The sequence below is a fragment of the Loxodonta africana genome, chromosome 14 (assembly GCF_030014295.1).
Source record: "Loxodonta africana isolate mLoxAfr1 chromosome 14, mLoxAfr1.hap2, whole genome shotgun sequence".
Lineage (NCBI taxonomy): Eukaryota > Metazoa > Chordata > Mammalia > Proboscidea > Elephantidae > Loxodonta > Loxodonta africana.
This window is the reverse complement of record NC_087355.1, coordinates 48,419,299-48,443,858: the sequence shown is the minus strand read 5'-3', so window position 1 is coordinate 48,443,858 and position 24,560 is coordinate 48,419,299. Positions and strand designations below refer to the sequence as shown.

At 36.2% G+C, this 24,560-nt stretch overlaps 1 protein-coding gene across 3 annotated transcripts in view; it reads right to left on the bottom strand.

Moving 5' to 3' along the window:
- Positions 1-1,191: 1,191 nt before the first annotated feature.
- Positions 1,192-24,560, bottom strand: part of MTDH (metadherin) — a 63,138-nt gene continuing 39,769 nt past the window's right edge. The window contains exons 7-13 of one of the 3 annotated variants that reach the window (XM_064267927.1): positions 23,821-23,910; positions 20,825-20,923; positions 15,288-15,412; positions 11,101-11,208; positions 10,144-10,284; positions 6,725-6,881; positions 1,192-6,087 (exon numbers count right to left, since the gene is read on the bottom strand). In XM_064267927.1, coding sequence (XP_064123997.1) covers positions 6,017-6,087; positions 6,725-6,881; positions 10,144-10,284; positions 11,101-11,208; positions 15,288-15,412; positions 20,825-20,923; positions 23,821-23,910 — 791 coding nt within the window. In that variant the 3' untranslated portion in view covers positions 1,192-6,016. The remainder of the gene's footprint in view (positions 6,088-6,724; positions 6,882-10,143; positions 10,285-11,100; positions 11,209-15,287; positions 15,413-20,824; positions 20,924-23,820; positions 23,911-24,560) is intronic. The other 2 variants (XM_064267928.1, XM_064267929.1) reach the window with 2 other exon arrangements.

The following is a 24,560-nucleotide window of genomic DNA, read 5'->3' as shown; positions in this document are numbered from 1 at the left end:
ACAATTTTTTGTAGTAGTCTGATAGGACTCTCTTAATTTCAGTTGGGTCTGTTGTGATACTGCCCATCTCATTTCTTATTTGGGTTATTTGCTTCCTCTGTCCTTTTTCTTTTGTCAGTTTGGCCAATGGTTTATCAATTTTCAATGTATTCTTTTTAGTGCTAGTAGCTTTTTATTAGAATCTCTTGGATTTCCTGGGTTTACACACTACAAAAAAGAATTTCTTTTCCAATGTTACATCACTGTTTTTTCCTACTGCATCTGTTAATACCTCCAAAACATTGCTGATTAGCAGGTAACCCCCACCTGGCTCTGATTTTTATTAAAATTATTTATCTCACCTACTCTGAAAAAAATCTATAAATTAGGAATGGCATTGAACTTTATTAAGTACTTCTTCAGAAGTGTCATAATCACACACATTTTCAGCTCTAATTTTGTGGTGACATAATGTTAATAAACCAAAAAAACCAAACCCACTACCATCGAGTTGATTTTGACTCATAGCGACCTTACAGGACAGAGTAGAACTGCCCCATAGTTTCCAAGGAGCGCCTGGTGGATTTGAACTGTGGACCTCTTGGTTAGTAGCTGTAGCACTTAACCACTACACCATCAGGGTTTCCATAATGTTAATAGATTTCTCATATAGATCCACATTTGCAATCTTGATAGTTTTTTGATACATGCTGGACTCTATTTGCTAATAACAGAAATGTCCCGAAGTTTTTGGCATTTGGATGCCCCCTTTTCTAGTTCCAGTTCTAAGGTAGTTTTCTCAGATCTTTCATTTTTTTGAGGCTTCACTTTTGATTAGAAATGGGAATAGCTACATTTTCCAGGTAACCTAGTATTTTTAAATTATTAAAGCATAAAGAGTTTAGAAGAGAAAGAAATCATTCACAATCCTACCGTCACAAGTTACTAACAGCTCTTGCTCTTTTACAACATACCTCTTTCTGGTGTTTGTCAGAAAGTCTCCAGGTCCTCAGAAAACTTAATGGGTACTCTCACCCTAAACTGAGCATTTGCTGCTGTCCTGAATCCCAGCAAAAAGTCCCTGTGTAGAAAACGCTTCCCATGCTACGGCTGCTAACCAAAGGATCGGCAGTTCAAATCTGCCAGGTGCTCCTTGGAAACTCTGTGGGGCAGTTCCCCTGTCCTATATGGTTGCTACGAGTCGGAATCGACTCTACGGCAATGGTTTTTTTTTTTTTTTTTTTGGTATCCTCCTTCCAACCCTCAGGGAAATCCTAACAAAGCAGCAATGCAGTTATGCAGGACACAGTCAACTCTGAGGGCACCACACACATTCATAGTCTCTGTATCTACACGTATTTATTACGATTTTCCAACAGATGGCAGTACGGTGCTTTGAGGAAGGGATGGCAAGCAGTGAGATTGTCTTTAACACCTTTCAGGCCACGTCACGTTACCTGGGACCTATGACCAGTTTTGGCACCAAAAAGAACTTGTGCCAAGTTAGGGTGTTTGAGGCCAGCCATTTTCATCCGTGCCTTTTTCCTGTTAATCCTGTTACCAAACAACACAACTACCAAATTCAGGTTTGTCCCCAGTATCCCTCTACTGGTAATGTTCCTTCTTAAGCAGAATGGTAGTATCAGAGGTGTTCATTTTATTATGCTTTATAATTTATGTACATGTTACATATATTCATTCTAAATGCTTTGATCACAACAAATCAAAAAACGAAAGTGCATATAAATACAAATAATATCATTACCATGGGGATGACCTCAAATCTGCTTTTTCTTCAAAGTAACTTATTCACAAACCTCAGTACCATGACTGTGACTAGTTAACTTACAACACACTTCACATACATGTCTTGATTACAAAGGTTAGAAATCCTTGGCCTGGAAAACTATTTAGAAAAAGTAGGACAGTAGTAACTGCGAAATTTTTAAAGATTGTACACCAGGGTAATCATTTTATTAAAACTTGTTATAATCTCTGCTTGCCCTGGAGGTTTGATGGAAGGCTACTGAGAGTCTCTGAGCTTCTGTCTCTAGAACTTAAAGCAGAGTTATTAAGTGGCAGAAATTCCTTCCAGTGTCCTTTATGTAGGCCTTGGAACATTATCAGCTACTACCCTGAGTGGCATCCAAGACACTTCTAATTTTCTGCTCAGCTGGAAAAGGAAAGATGTGACCTTAAAAATGATGCAGTGCAGCAGGACATGCAGTGTGAGTCAAGCCCGCGACAGAGACTGCTGGCTGGCCCCAACGTCCAAGTCTCTTCTTCCTCAGTAATGGAGCTCCCAAATGTTAACTTGGCCCATGACAGTCTATTAATAATAAATAATGGACTATTATTTCCCATCCTCTTTTGTAGTAGTGGGATCAAGTGACTGAGCTGGAATATAAACCTATGTGGTATGTAGAACTTCTAGATAGTGTTCTTAAAGAAGGCGGCATGCCATTTTTCCACTTGGCTGAAATGCTGATATGAAGTTTGGAGCTGCAGCAAGCCACCTTCAACCACAACATGAAAACCACATGGCGAGAACAGGGAGCAGCCAAGATCGAAGGAACCCAGATCCCTGACCATAAGTGTCATACTAGCCCTGGACTGCCTTCCTGGATTTTTATACACAAGAGAAACTTCTATCTTGTTTAAGTCACTATTGTTTGGAGACAAAGCCAAATCTAATCCTAATAAAAAAATCCTAATACATAACCCCAAATTTGAGTCTAACTTGCTTAACCTAAAAGATGCATTTGTACACAGGTGATATATCGCACCTGGTGGCTGCTACATCTAACTGCTAAAATGACATAAGATGGAAGATGTTTCCTATAGAGGACACAGGCATTGTGTGTCACAAACATGGACATTTTAAGAGGTGCTCAACTGCAAAATGACTGGCCAAGTTCCTTCCCAAAAGAGAATTGTAATGAGCAATTAAAACAAAACAAAAATGGTTTGTTTTATTTACAATATTCAAAGCATCTTACAAATAATATATTTGCATTCCCTAAGTCTTTTGGAAAGCAATTCCAGTTTGTGCAATTAGTTTACAGGAAAATCTGAAGACATCTATTAGACATCTTAAAACTAAATTTTAAGTTTTGAAAGATATTTCATACTATATTAATAGAGGATTTTTTTTTAATTAAGGAAAAGAAAACTAAGCTCTGTAGTTAAACATTGCCCTGCAGTATCTTTAATCCAAATACAAAACCTGATTAGCCTATTAGATAATACCATTAGGTTTGCATGAATTATTTTCACCACCCCTCATAAAATGCATGCACAAAGTAAATATGGCAAATTACATTAAAGACATTTTATTTCAATATATATATATTTTTTCCTTTGGACTCTCTCAACTGTTGTTTTGCTCAATCCAAGGTATAAGTTTGTAGGATTCCAGTCTGGGGAAACCCTAAGCCACTACTGCCTGCTCCAGAACAGAGTAGGATTTTCAGTATGTGGGGACTGGCCAGGAGGAGGGAGACTTTTGAGTGGTTTCTCCAGGAAGTTTTGTTTGCTACTAGGAATAAGGTTCCCCTGCAGGCCTGGCTAAGCCTGAAGGGGTCAATTATACTCCTAACAGTTCCGGAAACGTCTATACAGCCACCAAGTAGCTCCCTCCTCCGTGTACTAGTGCCCCCAGAGAGCACTAAAATCAAGGTAATTGTGTCAACCTAGATTTTAGTGCCCTGCGAGTTGATGATGAAAACCAGTTCCTTTGTTCAGATTCCAGAAAAAGCTTTAATACCATACAAAGATCTTATGGAATAGGTAAACAGTACTGGACAATGACACTTCATTGTGCAAACGATCTACACCTCATAAATATGAAAAAGGATGAATACATTAATTTTATCACTCACATAGCTGCCATCTCTTAAAACGTAAAATCTACTCTCTAGCTTATAAGCGAGACAGGAAGGACAGAGGGATCTCCATACTGGATCCATCCCAACTTAGCAATCAGTGTGCTCTCCACCTCCACAATAATTCTCTCCTCAAAAGACGGTGGGTGTTTCTACCACCTGGTGTAGCTGGTTGAATGGGGAGATACGTGGATGGAGAAATAAAGTGTAACATCTGACAGTCAACAGAATTCTAACTAAAGAAATAGTGAGGTAGAGTTGAGAGAGTTCAATTAAATGTTTTGAGCATAGACCTTTTGGCACATTCCAAAATCACACAGACTCCCTAGCAAATTCTCCTTTGCGATACCTTTACAAAGTGCTGGCAACTTAGGAATCCTCACATCTATTTAGGCAACACCTATGTAAAGCTAATACAATAAAGTCATTTGAAGAAATGCATTCCTGGCACTTTAGTTGTCATTTATCCCCATATTGAAGCAAATAAAAACAATGCTATCCATTTGCTGAATTTATTTAAACAAATCAACTTAAAGTATCACTGAATTAAACAAAACTTCTGACATGTAAACATACTGCCATGTTCCTGAAACAGATGTTAACACCTGCATGAAAGTTAATATCGCTTGTTAGGAAAGCTGTTCATTAATAAGGCCAGTCTTCAGCAAAACTAAAGCCATTTTGTTTCTTTAGCTTTCCTAGTCTGACAATACAATACTATCAAACCACAATCATATATAATAAAGACAACATTGGATGGATATATCAGTACCATTGGTTACAGCTGTTAAAACGGTTTCATTCTTGGTGCCACAGAAAAACAAGTAAGCCAATTACATCAAATAAATCATGGCTTTTTTTCTCTTTATCACAATTCACTAAGTGATGTTAATTATGGTCCTTGTCAAACACGTTTGGTAAAGGCTATATACAGTGTACATGGCTGAGCATGCACTATTTATACTTACAAAGATACCTGCCAGTTTATTACGATAGAATTACACAGTGCCTGCAAAAGTTGAAACATCTCACACGTCATTGTAATCAATACAGTTTCAAGCAGGAAATGTTCCTTATTTGATCACAATTGCAATAGTTACATGAAAATTCTTATAAAAACACTAATCCCCTTCAGGAAATTGATGCATATTCTACACACTACAGGTTAAGGCAGTAAAAAAATGTATTCCTGATAACTGGAGGTCTTGACAATGTCAATTAAAGCTGTCTGATGCTAGTTTTTCATTCTCCATCAAATCCTCAAAGTTCTGTCTGTATAACTAGTTTGTGAATGATTTTATTTTTAAAGTAAAAAAATCTTAGTCAACTAAAAAGAGCCGACAGTGGAAAAAGTAACTGCTAGGGAAAGAAAATACGTAAGTTGGCTTTTGCCTAAAAGTTTTCAAATCATAAACAAGAGCATTAATTGTGAGTCTGAATCTTAAAAGTATAAAACAATTACATATAGTTTACCTTTAATTTAAAATATACTGTACTTTGAACAATTCAAGTAATGTAAACTATCAAAAATTACTTCATAAACCATACAAGTGTCAACTGCATTTTCAATGTTTTAAGAACTTTTTAAAAACTGTAAACTCAACTATGACAGTTTAGTTAAATGATAAGTGACTTTTTATTCGCACTTGTGATTCCTTTAATACAAATTGTTACCAACGAATATGTAAAGATATGGCAGATTATGCACTTGATCAAAGCACTTTGATTTAAGCATAAAACAGATTCAAATGGTACAAGTTCCGTGCATAAGATTCAAGAAGTACCTACTAACTTGTAGGCAACCCTCTCTCTAATCAGAATCCTTTATTCCTCAGCTGCAGATGAGATAGGGCACAATCTGTTGTAAACAGGGCACTGTTGTAAAACCAGGATAATATTCTTAAATTAAGATTATTCTTGTTAAATTGAAAACTTTCTCAAGTGTCTTCCAGCACTGTAGTATGTTCTGCTGACTTTAGTTTCATAAATTAACTTTCCTTTGATTCCATTTTTATGGTGGCTGTGTTCACAGTTTTGTTTTAAAAATTGGTTGAAATTTATATAAAACTCTGTACATGTTCACAAATTATTGCATAAACAGCATAATCTTCAAGACAGTGTTTGCAAACACATGTCCAATTCAGGAAAAATATTCACGTTTCCCGTCTGGCTTTTTTCTTCTTTTTTATTTGTTTGGGAGATTCCCGGCTAGTTTCAGACTTGGCTAAAAAACAAGCAAGCAAATGAATGAACAACAACAACAAAAAAACCGAAAACAGTGAAAAAAAAGTTAGAAGGGTAGTAAGTACTATTACCAGTCACATTTTCTCAATAATATAAAAGTAGTGACAATGAAAAAATGCTCTAAAATCCACTAGTAATGCCTCAAATTTTATGTTCAAGTCCCAGTTTCATCTTAAGTATTCTACGCCTGCTTTCCTCCCTTCCTTTCAATCATAACACATTATAATCACTGATATTCAATTATTTCTGATCTAGAGAAACCACCATTTAATATGGCTCAACGTAACCAATCAGAGCGGTAACGGGAAAACGGACGATAAAGGTAGCTGAACAGAGAAAAGGGGAAAGGCATAGACCACTGCGCAGTCTCCAGAACAAGAGCACAGAAGAAAGCAGAGGGAGAAGACAGAGAAGCAGGCAGGTACGAAGTCCTCCTCTCTCCGTGAGTTATTTCAGCTCCACAACAACTGAGTTCACAAGATTCCAAAGACCTCAGTCTTTGGAAAAGCTGACATATTAATACATCAGACTTCTAAATTCAGAACTTTAACACTTATATAAGAAAAAGTAATACAGCCCATAAAACACTCAAAGAACTAAAAATGAGGATTACTCACTCTGTGAAGGAGGCACACTATTTTGCTTAATACTAGACTTGGATTTATCTGTCTCTTGTAGCATCGGTGGCACTTGGGAAGAGCTCTTGTCAGAATCACTTTTTGATAAAATTATAGATGGCTCCATAGAAACAGCAGGTGGAAGAGTCTTGATAGGCTATTTTGGAATAAAACTATGTTAGTTTTTCTTTTGTAGAAACATCCTAATAAAATTAAACATTTTAGTCATTATCAAAAGGCTTTTTAACAGCAAGCAAATGCTAAGACGGTTTCTAAATAATTTATCATCAGAAGCGCTGCAATTCATGCCTGCCCTCTAGTGATGCAACTAGATAAACCCTGACCTACAATATTCACGAATACAGGTTGAGATAAAAAGGGGTACAGGTATAAAACTATAAAACGTCTACTAAACCTCAAACAGGAGTGAATAATTCTTCCCATTTGCATTAACTTTTATACTTTTCTTTTTCATTATAAATAGCCAGATTTTGTATTTGTTGGTGATTCAATGTTGCTGTTGTCAGGTGCCGCTGAGTCAATTTCAACTGGTAACAACCCTAAGTGACAGAACAGAACTGTCCTATGGGGTTTCTAGGGTGTAATCTTTTTTTTTTTTTAATTGTACTTTAGATGAAGGTTTACAGAACAAACCAGTTTCTCATCAGTTAGTACACACATTGTTCTGTGACACTGGTTAACAACCCCATGACACGTCATCACTCTCCCTTCTCAACCCTGGGCTCCCTATTACACCAGCATTCCTGTGCCCTCCTGTCTTCCAGTCCCTGCCCCAGGGCTGCTGCACCCCTTTAGTCTTGTTTTGTTCCATGGGCCTGTTAAATCTTCGGCTAAAGGGTGAACTTCAGGAGTGACCTCATTATCGAGCTGAAAGGGTGTCTGGGGGCCATACTCTCAGGGTTTCTCCACTGTCAGGCCAGCAAGTCTGGTCTTTCTTTTTGAGTTAGTCTAGGCTGTAATCTTTAAGGGAGCAAACTGGCAGGTCTTTCTCTTGTGGAGCTGCTGGGTGGGTTCGAACTGCCAGCATTCTGGTTAGCAACTGAGTGCATAACCATTGTACCACCAGGGATCCTTAGCTCCTTAATGATTCAATAGTTAAGCCCATTTCCCACCAATTCTCAACTTCTCAAACCTTTTTTGTGTGAAAAACAAAACGAAAAATAGTTAATTTCTCAACTACTGGTAGGTAATACCACCTCTTCTCCTTCCAAAGAGGCAGGATGAGCACTGAGAATATTATCCCAAACAGCACCAGCAATAGCTTCAGTTTCCCAACTAAGGAAAAAGATGGCCCCATACCAGGGCTTTGAGCTGGTTCGAACCAGTTCAGTCATGGCTGACAAAACAGGTACAGACCTGAAGTTTTACAATTTAGCAGTACCAGAATTGGAAAAATTACAGGTTGATGCCCTGGAATGGGAGATTCAGGAGGGGCATAGTGAGCCCTTTCAGGAGCCTGATGCACGAGGCTGGATTATTGGCAGGACTGCAAGACAGTGGCACACATTCAAAGCAGCTCAGTCGGCCACCATCCGTGAATGGGGCACCTCCATCCTCAGCTGGCCAGTGCTGCTTTAGACTGGGCTCAAAATCCGAAAGCAAGAGATCTGGTTGCTATCAATACTACATTACTCTTGTTCTCTAAGAGGGAAATTAAGTGTCTAGCAGACTTCCATCTGTAATTTTTCCCTTTCCGGACACCTTTCCCATTCACTGTAACTTTAAAAACATGAGTCTGTTCAGGTGATGCTTCCTAAGCCACGACTGAACCTGACAGAACCAGTTCGAAGTCCTGCCACATACAAAAGCAGACCGTGGCCACCAGTCTTACTGATTACAACAGCTAGTAATCTCAGGTCCAAACATTCAGAATTTTATCCAGTCTGGTAGTGAAATGAGAATGCTTAGGGCATACTTGAGCCTTATTCCTTCTCCCCAGTTGGGAGCAGGAAAGAGGTAAACTAACTGAGTTGCCTCACTGAGGTATCACTGTTAATGAGTGGTCAGGACCAGGTAATGACAGAAACTCTAATATTTGGCGTGTCCTGAGGCTGTAACAGCTCAGAGATCATTTTATCCTTTAGCTTTTTTTTTTTTTTTTTAACCTGTGATCATTATTCTGAACGCAGAAACAAGGCTAAGTAATGTTTCTCTTGCTCGTTGTTCTTCTAGGCTTTCCAGCACCTCCAATAGTGTGTGACATGTATTAGTTTCCCAATAAATTTTTTTTGAATGAGTAAATCACGGGCAACTAAAGCAGAATTTAACATACTTTGATATGGTGTAATTTACCCAACCAGAAATCAGATATTGAAGAGCCATGGTCTTTGTCATTGGTCTAGACCTTTTGTAAAGTGGTTCCTCTGATTCATCAGTATCTTCCATAGAATGCACATGATTTGAGAATCATAGTTACATAATGTATATGCTTTGGGGAAAATGCAACCAATTATATTTTCTCTAAGCTGTCTATCCCTTGTATGCCCAGATATTTAATAGCAGAAAATATAGTCTAGTGGCTCTAATGCGTCCTACTTTTTTCTTGGGTTGTCATGAGCATTAGTGTATTTAAAATGCTTAGTACAGTGCTTTGATAAAATATCAGAATACAATTCTCAAATTGTCAAAACTTTGTTCCTTGAATATAGAAAAATTACCTGGCTATTTTTTTTTTTATTGTACTTTAAATGAAAGTTTACAAATCAAGGTCGGACTCTCATACAAAAGTTTATAAACACCCTGCTATATACTCCTAATTGCTCTCCCCCTAATGAAACTGTACACTACTTCCCTACTCTATTTCTTTTCAAGTCCATTCGGCCAGCTTCTGACCCTCTCTACCCTCTCATCCCCCCTTCAGACAGGACAAGCCAACATCGTCTCACGTGTCTACTTGATCCAAGAAGCTCATTCTTCACCAGTATCAGTCTATCCCATAGTCTAGTCCAATCCCTGTCTGAAGAGTTAACTTTAGGAATGGTTCCTGTCTTGGGCTAATAGAAGGTCTGGGGACCATGACCTCCGGGATCATTCTAATCTCAGTCAGACCATTAAGTCTGGTCTTTTTATGAGAATTTGGGGTCTGCATCCCACTGCTCTCCTGCTCCCTCAGGGGTTCTCTGCTGTGTTCCCTGTCAGGGCAGTCATCGGTTGTAGCCGGGTACCATCTAGTTCTTCTGGTCTCAGGCTAATGTAGCCTCTGGCATATGTGGCCCTTTCTCTCTCTTGGACTCATAACTATCCTGTGTCTTTGCTGTTCTTCATTCTCCTTTGCTCCAGGTGGGTTGAGACCAATTGATGCATCTTAGATGGCCGGCCACTTGCTAGCGTTTAAGACCCCAGACACCACTCTCCAAAGTGCGACGTAGAATGTTTTCTTAATAGACTTTATTATGTACCTGGCTATTTTTGACGAGCACTTCAGCTGCTTCACTAGTGCTTATGGTCTTCAAAGAAAAAGCTTTTTCCTGTTTTGGACGAGCTTTAGAGGTATTCACTGGAAGCTCTTCTCTAACCTCTTTTTCTAATTCTTCTGTGTCCTACAGAGAAAAGTAGTCAATTCTTTTGTAATTAAAATCTACTTGGCATTTGTACTAATATCCAGAAGATGTCCCAATAATTTCATTTCAGAAGCTGCTCAACAGCTTAAAAAGAGATGATATAAAAATAATTACTCGAAGATATATAATACATATGAACATTTGTACACAGTCATTGCCTTGGCTTTCCAAGGTTTTTAAATCAGTTGTGAATTTTAAAAAAGACAAAAAACACCCCACCTTTAAATGGGAACCATCCTAACTTACTAAACCAACACAGAGTAAATTAAACTAGTGTATCTTCTATTTTTCAAAAAGTACACAGTGAACTAGTGGATACTTAACTAAGACTTTAGAACAGCATTTTGCTTAATAATTTCTTCAACAAGTGAAATGTTTACATATAAGTGAATTTTCTAGGTAAATTAAGCTTACACAGTAGAAAGGGCACGAACAGCTAGCGTCTGTTGATGAGAAGTTAAAAAAGCAGGAAAGATACTAAGTGGAACAGCCAGCAAAATCAACGTCGTACGAAAAACCCCACTTGTTATGTGGTTTTTCTAATCGCACTGAACGTTACCATTCAGTTACTCAAAGCAAATTTTTTTATGTGTGAAATGTTGTGCACCATTATAATCAAAAATAAGTTGAGTAATATGGAATTTTCTTTAAAACATTCTGTGATTTTTCAAATTATTTTCAACAAAGTTTGATTTCTCACACTGTGACTTTCATCTCTTCATATTCTTAGTGTTTGCATATTATCTCTACATATTTTCAGTGCTTAATGAATATTTGTTGTTTTGATATTCTTACCTGTGCAAGAGAGTTATCTTCACCTTGCTTCTTCTTTTTCTTCTTTTTCTTTTTAGATTTCCCAGCTTGAAGAGCTCCCTCTCCTTTTTCTTTATCATCATCAGACACCTATTGTTAAAAGTGTAAAATATTAAAAGTGAGCCAGCTGGTTAAGTTTTCATTATTCAGAAATTATGGAATAATTTCATCCATTAGATTCATTCTTTGTCCCCCAAATTCTAAATAAGAATTAGTAACAAATAATAAAACTGATCTAATATTACACATTTATGGAATAACAATACATGGACGCACCATCCTCTTATTGTTCATAATAGGCTGCTTTTCCCATGTCTTTTATTATTCATTACAAGATCAATTAGAGAGCTGTGCAAACCCTGGTGTTTTAAGAAGGCACTGGACGGAGAGTTCTCTTTGTTTTATTGTAGCTTTTAAATGCAGAGCTACTTGCATTACATTTATATTTGCCCTGCTATGGGAATGAAATGGCAAGCTATAGAGTGGGAAAAATGTTTGTAAACCATATATCCAACAAAGGACTAGTATTTAGAACATATAAAGAAAACACAAAACTCAAAAGTAAAAAAACCCAAACAATCCAATAAGAAAATGTGCAAAAGACACAAACCAGTAGTTCACCAGAGGATATACAGTGGCAACAAAGCAAACAGAAAGATGTTCAATATCATTAGCCACTAGGGAAATACAAATTAAACTAGCTACCACTAAGGTACCTATCAGAACAGCTAAAATGAAAAATAGTGACAATACCAAATGCTTGTGAGGATGCAGAGAAACTGGATTGCCAGCAGGTGTGTAAAATGGTACAGTCACTCTGGAAAAGAGTTTGGTAGTTTCTTAAAGAGCTAAATATGTAACCCCTATAGATTCTAGCAATTGCACTCCTGGGCATTTCTGCCAGAGAAATGAAGGCTTGTGTTCACACAAAAAACTGAACACGAATGTGCATAGCAGTTTTATTTGTAATAGCCGAAATCTGGAAACAACCCAGATGTCCTTCAACTGATGAATCATTAAACTGAGGAACATCCAGATCATGGAATACCACTTAGCAGTGAAGAAGAAGGAACCAGTGATACACACAATAACCTGGATGAACAGACAAGAAAATTATGCAAGTGAGATAAACCAATCCTAAAAGGTTATATACTGTATGATTCCATTCATATAACATTCTTGAAATTATAAAATTATAGAAACAGAGACAAGAGTACCGGTTGCCTCGGGTTATGGAGGGTGTGAAGATGGGAGGGAAGACGTGTGGCTTTACACGGGCAATTTAAGGGATCCTTTTGGTGATGGAAATGTTCTGTATCATGACTGTATCAATGTCAACATCCTGGTTGTGATATTGAACTACAGTTTTTCAAGATGTTACCAGCAGGGCAATCTACTGGATACAGGGAATCTTGCTGTATTACTTCTTACAACTGCACGTGAATGTACGATAACCTGTTTAATGTTTAATTAAAAAAACTTGAACTTGAGAAGAAATGCCTTTAAATATAACAAAATGTCTTTAAAGTAACAATAAAAATACCTGGTAAATTAGGATTGTTAAATTAGCATTCATGATACTTTTTCACATATACCCTGTGGTTGAACTCACTATGGAAAATGACAGCCTAGGTTACCAGACTATCTTTAGAGGAAGAGATGATGTGGGTAACTGCTATTTATCTGCTCAGCATCATGGTCATTTTAATGATTCTGGAGGTTTTACGAACAAATAGCTTACAGAAAAAAAAAAGAAAAAGGCAAGCAAGCAAGCTAAGAGATTTTCAGTCCAACCTGCCTGTCAGTTGTGGAGAAACTGCCACAGAAGTTTTCAGCACTAAGAGTTTATTGACATTTATTTATACCCTTACCCTGTTAGTACCTTTCTTTCTCTGGTCTCTAAAATACTCAAATAACGCTTAAAACACATATGAATAGAAGCATCCAATGTAAGACAATCAGGTCATAACACACTCATCAGTCTGCTTCTCAGCTCATTATAATCCAACCATAAAAGAAATGTAGTTCCCTATGGCAAAACACTTTATTTTTGATAATAGGAGGAAGTCTGAAATGAACTCCATACCATCTTTTAACTAATATAAAAGGGCTGGAGTTAAGATTTAGCAATGTTGTGGCTGTGTGAGTCTTTTTTTTTTTTTTTTGAAGAATGAACAAATTTAAAAATACTAAAAGCATGGAGAGACTACCAAACATCTGTGTCCTCCCCTTTGGATTTAATAAATGTTGGACATTTTGACAATTTTAGATTTTTAACAATTAAAGACATTATTGGTAAATTAAAGTTTCCTTAAACCCCATCTCATTTTCACCCTATTTTCCTAAAGGTAACTTATTTTTATGAGCATCTATCTTCTGTGTCCAACCAACCAATTTTTCTATAAATTTATGCAAATCCACATAAAAATTTTTACGTAACTGGCATCATATTTCCTGTAACTGATCTTCGTCATTCAGCATTTTCAAAATTCTATCCACACTGATATTAATGTAGCTTTATTTCATTAGTTTTTAACTTCTGTATAATATGCCACTGCACAAACATACCATACTTTATTTCTCCATTCCCCAACTGACAGGCCATTTAGATCATGTCCTATTTTTGCTTAGGAATGTACATGATGATTGCTAAATATAGTCAGAAAAAGAATTGCTTTGATGTGTGATCAAGTCTTACTTCACTGAGTGGATCTACTTTTTAATTCTGATGATCAGCACGGAGAAGTTCTAACTGGAGAAATGAAGACTTAACGGTTGTTACGTCCACTAAGCATTCAACAAATATTTGAATGGTTACTGTGTGTTAAGGTACTGTACTAGGAAGCTTTTGTAGGTCCAGTCAAAAACTCATTTTTCCCCTTGACTTTCATACTGCCTGCCAACTGTCTCTCCCTACATTTATTTATACCCTTAACCTACTAGTCCCTCTCTTTCTCTGGTCTCCAAAAATGAAAGGTGCTATATCCTACTAAAGTTCAACTGATCCACTTGTACCTAGGGCTCCCATTCCCCTACTGCCTCTTCCAGGACCTTACCCTACTATTAGTTAAACCTTTTCTTTCATTTATGTTTAATGAATTTTTACTTAAACATAATTTTTTTTTTTTTTACACTTTCTTCTACACCATTTTCCTTTTGTCTACAGATAAGCTAAAGCAGGAGTCTACAAACTGCAAACCCAGTCCTTGTAAATAAAGTCTTACTAGAACACAGCCAAACCCATTCTTTCCGTAGTGTCTACAGCTGCTTTTGCATTACCGTATCAGAGTTGAATAGCTAGCTGAGTCACACTATATGGCCCTTTAACAGAAAGTCTGCCAGCCCCCTATCCTAGAACTTCTCCAATCATTAAAATACAAACAACCCCTCACAAAACACTCCTGCTACCTACCACACATTGCTGTTAACCACTATCTCCTCCATTCATAGGAAAACTTTCTTAAAAAACAAAAACAAACTCATACTTGTTATTACTCAACTTACTGCAACATGGTTTCTATTCCAAAATTTCTAACAAAGTTGCTCTTGGTAAATTACCAAGGAGCAAATCCAATGATATTTTTCAGTCCTAACATTACTAACCCCTCTGTTGCTTCTGATGCTGTTGATCGCTGCCTCTTCCTAATTGCCTCAGCCTCCGTGACCCAGAACTCTCCTCCCTCAGTCCCGTCCATGGGGTTTCTCACTCCTGCAAAGTTGAGAGTTCCTCAGATGTCTACGCTCATTCCAATGCTCTTTTCAACTCTAAAGATGTTTCCTAGATATTTCACCCAGCCTCATAGTTTTAACAAACACATGCTAATAATTTACAAAGATATCTTCCCTAAGCTCTAACCTGTTCGTATATTCGACTTCTGTTAGGTATATCTACAAAACATCCCACATTTAACATACCCAAACTGAACTAACGATCTTTCCCCCAATTAACTAGCTTTTCTCCTGTATTCTCTCTGGATGTAAATCCTCTGCATCTAAAGAGGTAAATCATGAACCACATGCTCCAAAGATTGAGGACAGAAAACATAAAGGATTACTGTACTCTTCAGTGACCAAGGAACATAATAATTGTTAATATAGAAGTAAATCCTTTCTCATGGGAATTATGAAGTATAAAGACTAAAAACACACCAACCACTCTGTTTACTCACTTTTTGATCATCAGGAATTGGTTCCTGGGATTTTAGAAGTGAAGCCCTTTCTTCATCTACCCAGTTCCCCCACTCTTCTGCTGGTGCATTCCAATCAGAGCTAGGATCAGCAGATGACAGACCATCTATAATTCAGAAGTGTGAATTAGGCATCAACCACAAACCAAATGCAAAAAATAAAATTCTCTAAGTTGAACTAAACTGGAATTTGAAAACGACTGTTTTTTTTTTTTCCCCAAGTACATTTTAAGGGCTAGGGGAAAAACCCAATAAAATGATGGTAAAAACCTTCATCCCAACTTCTGCTAGGCCTATTATATGGTTAATTAAACTGAATTTCTAAGAAACTCCAGAAAACTTAAAATTAACCTTTCAATTCCACTCTCCCTGCTTTCTTTATCTGTCTCCTGTATCTGCTCTCTTTTCACTACAAATCTGTAACTTGGTCTAGGAGTTGGTGTCTTTTTTTTTGTCCTGATTATTTCAAGATTTTTGTAACGGATTTATTTTCTAGGCTCCAGAATTAGTCAATCTTTAACAGCAGTGCCAAAATTATAACTCCACTTGTCATATACCTACCCTTTCTTATGAGCGTTTCAAGATTAGGTTTCTCTTCAAATTCACCAAGTCACGACGGAACATTTAACCTCTTCTTTTTCTCCTCTTTTAATAACTTAACCTGTACCACCCTACATTTTTTAACTTATATAATGCTCCTTTAATTGGACCATTTCAAAAGTATTTGAGTCACTTTCAGGGCTTTATTCATCTTATTTTCAAGAATGAATTATTATTCCAGACTTTCAAATCAAATCTGTTTCTCTCACTCCAGGAGGGACTAAATTCTCTCTCTTTTAGGAAGCTATCATTGGCTTATCCTAAAAGGGAAAACGATCCTATAGGCTTTACTTTGGCTAAATACGCAGCTCTCAAAATTAATTCTTCCCTCTTCTCCCCTCACACCATACATTCCCATATACATACTCCTGTAATACACACTTATAGTCAGGTTTCATTTACAATGGTTTGAGGTTAGGATTTATTTCCAAATGATTAACAAGTTGTTCTAAAATTGCTTAACCGAAAAATCCAACTGTTTCCCACTCACATCAAACGTCACTTTTAGCAAATACTAAATTCTTTCATGTACCTGTTAGTCTGTTTCTGAAATTTCTGTTCTATTCCACTCATCTATTCTTGGGATAGTGTCATATGTAATATAACTTTGTAATAGTTTTAGCATCTAGAAGGACAAATCTGCCTGCATTACTTATTTTCGTCATTCTTATTTTTCTAGGTGAACTCTGTATTACTTTTTCCTTAAAGAGGAGGTATTATGATACACCATCATGAAGGCTTTAAAACCCATGTTTTGGAAGAATCTGGAAAAATGTTCACAGGAAAAACACACACACACACAACTGTTTGGACAGTATAATCCCAGATTTATATGTGACAAAGAAATAAAAGAAAATAACATGTTTATAATAGCTATATCTCAATAGTAGTATTTTAAGAATTTTATCTATACATCTCTTCCTAAGCACTTACTATGTGCTAGGACTATTAAAGGCAGGTGTTAATCTATACGTTATCTTGTAGGCAGGTGCCAGATATACAAAAATGATCCCTCCCGACACGGAGCGGAGTCTATCCTGGGATGGAGAAAGGTTAAGGACAATAGACAAAAGTAAGTACAGAATGATAGATTCTATCATGGGTCATGGAAACAGAAGAGGGGCTAATCTAGTAGAGGACTGGAGAAGTTGAAAAGATAAGAATTTACAGTCTAGTGAGGGAAAAACACTGAACAAGTGCTTACAAGTATGCAATGTGTTACAAAGGGAAAATCTCTGTGAGGTTAAGAGCACGGGCATTAAGGTCAAACAAATCCACATTTGAATATTGCTCTACTATGTAATAAGTATGTGACTTGGGCCAAGTTTCTCAATCTTAATGGGCCACATATCAACCTCATAGGATAACCCAGAGGATTATGAGAGATACAGGTAAAGCAGTTCATAACAATGTAGCAAATGCTCAGTAAGTGGTATTACTGTTTTTATGTATCACTGGTAATATTAACGTTAGAAAGCCAGCTTCTAAGCCATCAGGCACATATAATGAGAATTTATTCCTCACAATCCTGACACATCACTTCTGTCACACTGGTTTAGCTTAAATCTCCCAAATAAAAAATCCGGGTTTGGGATATTATTTGTTCGTAAGCCATGTCTCCAAGGCCACTTGCCAGAAAAGAAGCAACTACTAAGTTTGGGGAGAAACTGTGGCCTATGGTTTAACTTCTATAAGAACATTAATAAAGGGACAAATCTATTGACTTCATAAAGCCTTAGGGTGATTGTTCCATGTTATTAGGTTCAGGGTTTTAATTTTTTTATTAAGTGGGATCAGATAAATCAAATAATATTTTCAAACAACAGATCAATCACCTGAACCTAGTAATTGCCACCAGATTCATGGGCTTAATTTGCGAGTAAACTTCTTAGACATAGTTCCCTTTGAAATGATTCAAATTATAGTTCTCCCCATTTTTAAATAGAGTAATTTCTCATTACTCAAAATTCTCCCATTAGTCTGCCAGTCTGTCTTTTCAAAGAGTCCGATGAGTTTTTTCAATATGGTAAGAAATTTGTCTCTATTTAACTTGCTATTTAATAATGTTTTAAGTTTAAGCATCTCATTGTTAGTCTTTATTTTATCTCAGAGTAAGAAAATGATTATCAGCTATTTCCTGTCAGAATTTAATTCAGCACTAACTTTAATAAGACAAAAACAATTATTCTAGAAAGGCATTCTCCAGTGTTTAACAGACAATATTAATTAACACCACTAAGGAGATTATTATTTTTGCCATTAAAACTAAACCAAAACCAAATCCATGGCCGTCAGGTCGATTCCAACTCAGAGCAAACCTACAGGACAGAGCAGAACTGCCCCACAGGGTTTCCAAGACTGTAATCTTTATGGGAGCAGGCTGCCAGGTCTTTTCTCCCGCAGGGTGGTTGGCTGGTTCGAACCACAGACCTTTTGGTTAGCAGCCAAGCTCTTTAACCACTGCGTCACTACGACTCCTGATTTTGCCACTAGGGGAGGAGTAACAGCAACAGCACCAGTAGGACTTACTGAATATTTACTGTATACCAGGTACTGTTCTAAGCACTTTATACATTTTAACTCATTTGACTCTCTCAACAATGCTGTGGGGACGAACTATTATTTTTCTCATTTTATAGATGATGAAACCAAGGTATAGAGAGATGATGTAACTTGCCCAAGGGCAAGGGAGCTGGGTTTCAAATCCAAGAGGTCTATTCTCAAAGCTCATGATCCTAACCACTTCACTATGCTACACTATTTGTTCATATCTGTTACATTATTCAAATACTATTCCATTCACTAGTACTATATGCTACACTACTCAGTCACTCCTGTGTGCCAATGAGGATTAAGTTTTATTAAAAATCTTACTTTTTATAGGGGTTGTAATGATATTTTTCCTTTACCGTAAAGATAATGGATAGATTAACATCTGTCTTTAAAAAATGTTTAAGCCAAAATGTTATCTTCGTACCTTAGTATCTCTTCTTTTTTATTCATATTCAAGCGCTAGGGCAAATTCAATGCCTTTTTGTTAAATGATGATGTTTATGCCTCAAACCAGAGAGGTGATACATTAATCACATTGTAAAGGTAAAGCTAATATAATAAACTTTATGAATTAGTAATATCAAATATGCATGCTTGCATACTAAATCATGTATTCTTCAAATTCAGAAGTAACAATTATAGTCATTGGCCACCAAAACAGCCACATTCAAGACTGCAAAAATAAAATTCAGAGAAAATGAAATTAAAGAGAAGGTTTGGACCAAAAAGACTGCCAATACAGTGTAACAGAGATGGTGTTCTTGATACATGTTACTTTAATTACAAAATCTTAGGGATACATATATATACACACACACATACATATTTTCAATCTTTAATTTCAGCAGCCAATCGTGTTTTTCACGTTCAAAGAATTCTAATACAGATAAGACAAAAGTGGAGCTATTCTATACAAGTGGAGAAGCCTTGAGCCCTGTTTGCAATTTTCCTCAGCCTCAACCCACAGCCGCCTAACATACCTCAGTGCTATTTTTCTATAATGGCTTCTATTATTCTTACAGTCACTCTTCAATTCTAATCAGCACACTGATCACTATTCCTAAAAACACCTTGGATTTATATAATACTTTATAATTTACAAAGAGCTTCATGTTCATTCATAATCTTTTTAAAATCTCACAACCACCTATGGAAGTAAATATAACAGATTATTAGCTCCATTATAGAGCTGAATACATACAGATTGTAAGATAAGTGACAAAGCCCAACCCATGTGAGGTATTATGCTTTACAGTCAGGACTGGAACTCAGCCAGTACTTCTCCAACTCCCGCACTTCCTAATCTTTAGCAAGCAATTCAAGATTTTTCACAATGTGTCCCTAGTCTACCTTTTCAACCTCAACTCCCTCAACCTGTAAGAATTCTGCTTCACCCAGACTACTTATGTATTGAGTTGCAAGCTTACTTCATAATTTACAATCATCACCAAGGCTATATATACCACGTAGTGCCAAACTACCAGGGTTTGAATATCACCTCCACCACCTAACTAGCTGAATGGCCTGGAACAAGTTACATAAATTTCTTTGCCTCAGTTTCTTCTGGAAAGTGTGGAGGAAAAACAAAACAAACTTACCTCATAGTATGCTATTAGCATTAAATAAATAATACATAAAATGACTTGGAACAGTGGCTGGTGTTTGCTTTTATTACCGTTATTACTATTACTAAACGTATAAAACACCGCAGCAAGTAGTAAGTATACAAGAGTAAGGGATAGCTCCTGTCTTCGGAAGGTTTCAAATTTATTTGGAGAAACAAAACATGTTAAAAAAAAAAATTTTTTTTTTACAAAGACCAAAATGGAAAATCTCACAAGGTGGGATATTAAGTGCTAATAGTAGAAAAGGATGTGCTATAAAAATTCAGAGAAGAGTAAATTCTGAGGTTTGGGGTTATGGGGAATAAAACTCAGACTTTTTAAAAAGATGACACGGTATGAGCTTTCTGAACATAATTATGCTAAGAAAGTAGCTAGCAGTACAAAAATGAGCACACTTTAAATTTCAAAAAGTCGAAGCCATATTCTATTCACTCTGTTAAAACTAGGAAGAGAAATAGGACATTCATTTAAAATAAAACAAAAAAATTAAAAACTACAAATACTACAGAATTATAGGAAAACTTCACGTCTAAATATTATCTCAATTGCTATGAAAAATGACTTTAGTTTTAATTCTACAGGTATTCAATGATCAGTTTACAAGTAGTGTATTTGGTTATTACATTATATTGCTAAGACCTAAAAATTGAGAGATTAGGATTAAAGTTAAAACATAAAGAATTCAGGGTTCTAGAAAGAAAATTCTGAAAAAAATAACTGATAATTTTTAAAAGGACATACTTAACCCAGACCATTCATCATCGATATAGGGTTGATTACGGCTAACATCCCACTGATAATCAGAAGTGGAAGACTGAGAAACTGGCTCAGCAGTAGACCCTTAAATAAAAAACGAATGCAATAAAATTAAAAATGGAATTTTCTAGTGATGTTTCATAACAATAGCTCTAAACTTTGTACACGGAGACTTAAATTATTTTTTATTTCCCCTAAAAGGAAAAATTCAGACATTAGAGTAAGAGGCCAAAAAGAAAAGCAGAATTGAGTGTAATTTTAGATTACATATGTCAATCATTTAATCGGAAATATATTTTTCTCTAGAACCAATCTGTTAGATTTCTGTCTTTTGTGGTGTATACTTCCAAGTAATTATAAATTTTGAGAAGTCACGAAAGTTTATTTTTCTTAATGGAAAACAATAAAAGACAAGAAATCTATTATTAATCATTTCAGTCCTAGATGTTTTAGTATATACGTATATCCTTAGAGTCCTAAAGAAGAGAATTAGAAAATACCTATTTTATTTATAATAGTTTACTGATAGAGTTAGCTAGAACCTTTTGGTTGAGAAAAAGTTAAAGCAATAGATAGGTGATTACCTAGAGAGGAAAGGCAGAGAGAAGCCAAAGCACAAGAGAGTTGCTGGAGGTTTAGAAACCACGTTAAGTTCAGGTGTATTTAGAGAACAGAATATCATTGAAGTTTTTTTTTTTTGGAGCGGTTACAGGGTAGGGGAATAAGTGAGAGAGAGTGGGGATTATATAGCCCTTTGGGAATCTGATGAAAGATGTGGTGGACTACTGTCTAGAACTTAGATAAAATTTCATAGTTTGGGGGCATATAAATTCATGGATGCTAAATCAAAAACCTTGATCTATAGCCATAAATTCATTTTAGAATACAAATGTAACGCAGTGGCTCTCCATCGAAGATATATATATCCCAGACCCGCTCAATCAGTTTCCATGTATATCAGGGTATTTTTTTTTTTAAATCAGGGTATTTAGGTGACTCTGACATTCACTTTGAATTCAGAGCCACTGACATAAAATGATTAAGAAGAAAAGATACCTGTAAGTATGAATGACTTATATACAATCACTTCCTCCTACCAGAGTCCTTACCAACTCACATATTTCCACTTGGTAATAATCTTACTGCTAGTATTCCACTAATATGATAATGCCTGATGTATATTCAAAATAATCATGTATTTTTATATAATTTTAACAAATGGGACAACTCTATAAAATCCAAATATAATTAACATATTAGCCACTTAGAAGGACTACTGTTAGTAGTCTGTAGTATTTTCTCTGAATATATAAAGGGAATACTATCTGTGTTATACGAAGTCACCCAATGAGTGAGGCAATTCACTCGTACCTCTGGGACTAAAACATGGTCTATGAGACCAAGTCTGGCAGACTACGACCTATGGGCAAATCTGGCTATCCCATTTTGTGCAACCCATGAATAATATAACTTCTATTATAATTAATAAAAGATAAATTCATTTAAGTAATTCTGAATTTATAGTTTTTACATTTTTTAATGGTTGAGGGGGGAAAAAAAACGAATACCATAAATAAAATTTTATCAGTAATCAGCTATACTTGTCTGTTGATGTATTGTCTCTGGCTACTTTTCTGCTTTACAATGGCGTTGAGTGGTTAAACAGGGACGGTATGGCCCACAAAGCCTAAAATATTTGCCATCTGGTTCTTTACAGAAAGTCTGTTGACACTTGTTCAAGGCTAGTGCTCCCAGACACTGTGAAACTACAGAATTGTAGTACATTGGCTCCATGAATTCCAATGTGTACCAACACTGCAAACTAAACAGATGTCTCCCACATTTATATAAGATTTATTAAATACATAATTTACTTAAGTAATTCTGAATTTATAGTAGTTTATTAGTTAGTAATAGTGTATCTTCTAAATCAACAGATAACCAAAGTAGAGTTATTATGTGGGAGCCTACATAACCTGAAAAGGGTTAGCTATGAAGTCATAATGAATAAGGGTAAATGGAAATAAAATGTCAAATTGCAAGTATAAGAATGGGCAGAGAACACTAGTGACAGAAGAGTACCATGATTCTGAAGGGAAGGCCTTCCATGTACATCTGTCTGTGTGCCAATGTATTTTCAACTACGTCAGGTCACAGAATCTTCCTATCTCCCCTACAGAAAGGAACTAAGCCACCCGTAGATATGATTTTAAGTCCCCTCCTCCCCTTTTAAGGCCTGGGTCATTTTATATCATATACCGTATTTTTCACAAATAATATGTCCACACACAATGTGCGAAAATGACGCAATTAAGTAAAACCGTCCAGAGGTAGCATATCCATGCATATACCGCAAATGTCTTACGATAGCTCCCAAAGTGAATTTTGACCCCATTCACCCATCCTTCCATATTACAGGTAAATCATATTGTTCTGTTCATTTTATTTAATCTGCTTATGTGTATAAAGAGTCCAAAAATGTAACTTTGATTGTAACTGTATAATAAAGGTGTAAGCCACGGTCAAGAAGTCATAGATCGAGTTTGGTAATCCCCCAGTAATCGGAAAATAAACAATTGAAACTGTGTTTGTTTCTATTAATTTCAGTTGATAATTATAGTGCATTAGCTCAACAGTTGAATGTGAAAACCTTATCATCTTAAGTGAAACCATTAAGTTGTTAGGTCAGCATATTTCATAGTTTAATTATGTCTTCCTGGTGTCAACTGAAGTCAGCAACATGTGAAAAAAAAATTGGCATAATACTGATACGAAAATAACTTGCATGTGGGGTGGGAAGGAAGTTTATGCAGCTGGAAAAAAGAATGTATAATGCATGTGTTATTTGTGAAAAAAATACGCTACCTACTATTTATGGTGAACAGCAGTACCTGTCTCTGGTTATTTTTCCAAATAGCAAGCACTAGAATTAATTCAAACAAATTTTTTGGTTAACTAAATGAAAGACTGTTTTCACATACCAGAAACAGCAGAGTTAAGTGTGAGAGATGCAAAAGAAGCAGAATTCTGTTCAGAGGTATTCATTCCCCTATCCACACTAGACCAAGCAGCTGTCAAAATAAAGAACGTCACTTGGAACCTTCAATTTGCAATGAAACTTGAAAAATATGTACAGATTTAAAACTATGATAACAATATTTAAAGATAACCTTAGAAATTAGAACCACTTAATTGCAATAGCTACTATTTATTGAATGTCTATTGTATGCTGGGCCCCTTATACCAACGAGTTCTAACCCTGTTAGGCAGTTTCAGAGCAGTTAAGTGACTTGCTGATAGCTAGAAAACAGAAGAGCCATGACAGGAACAAGTCAATTTCCACTATACCAAGCTACCTTATTATCTACCATCGTTTAGCAATTACTTTGGGCCAGGCACTGAACTTGGTACTTGATATTCATTATAATCAATCCTCACAACTTAAGTGTGAGATTCATACAGGTTAAACAAGAAGTCTTGTGTCCATAAAAGCTAGCAGGCGAAGGAACAGGGATTCATATCTAATAGGTCTATCTGAACTAGTGCCCAAGTGCATTCTACTACACCATGCTACCCTCTCAATCTCTTCAAGGGATTTCTTATATATGAGTATTTTAAGTAACATTCAAGTTCATATACCCCCACATGAGACTATTGACACTTATCTTTCTTCTCAGTGGCCCACTGCAAATCTAATTTAATACAGTTCCATTTCAATTTC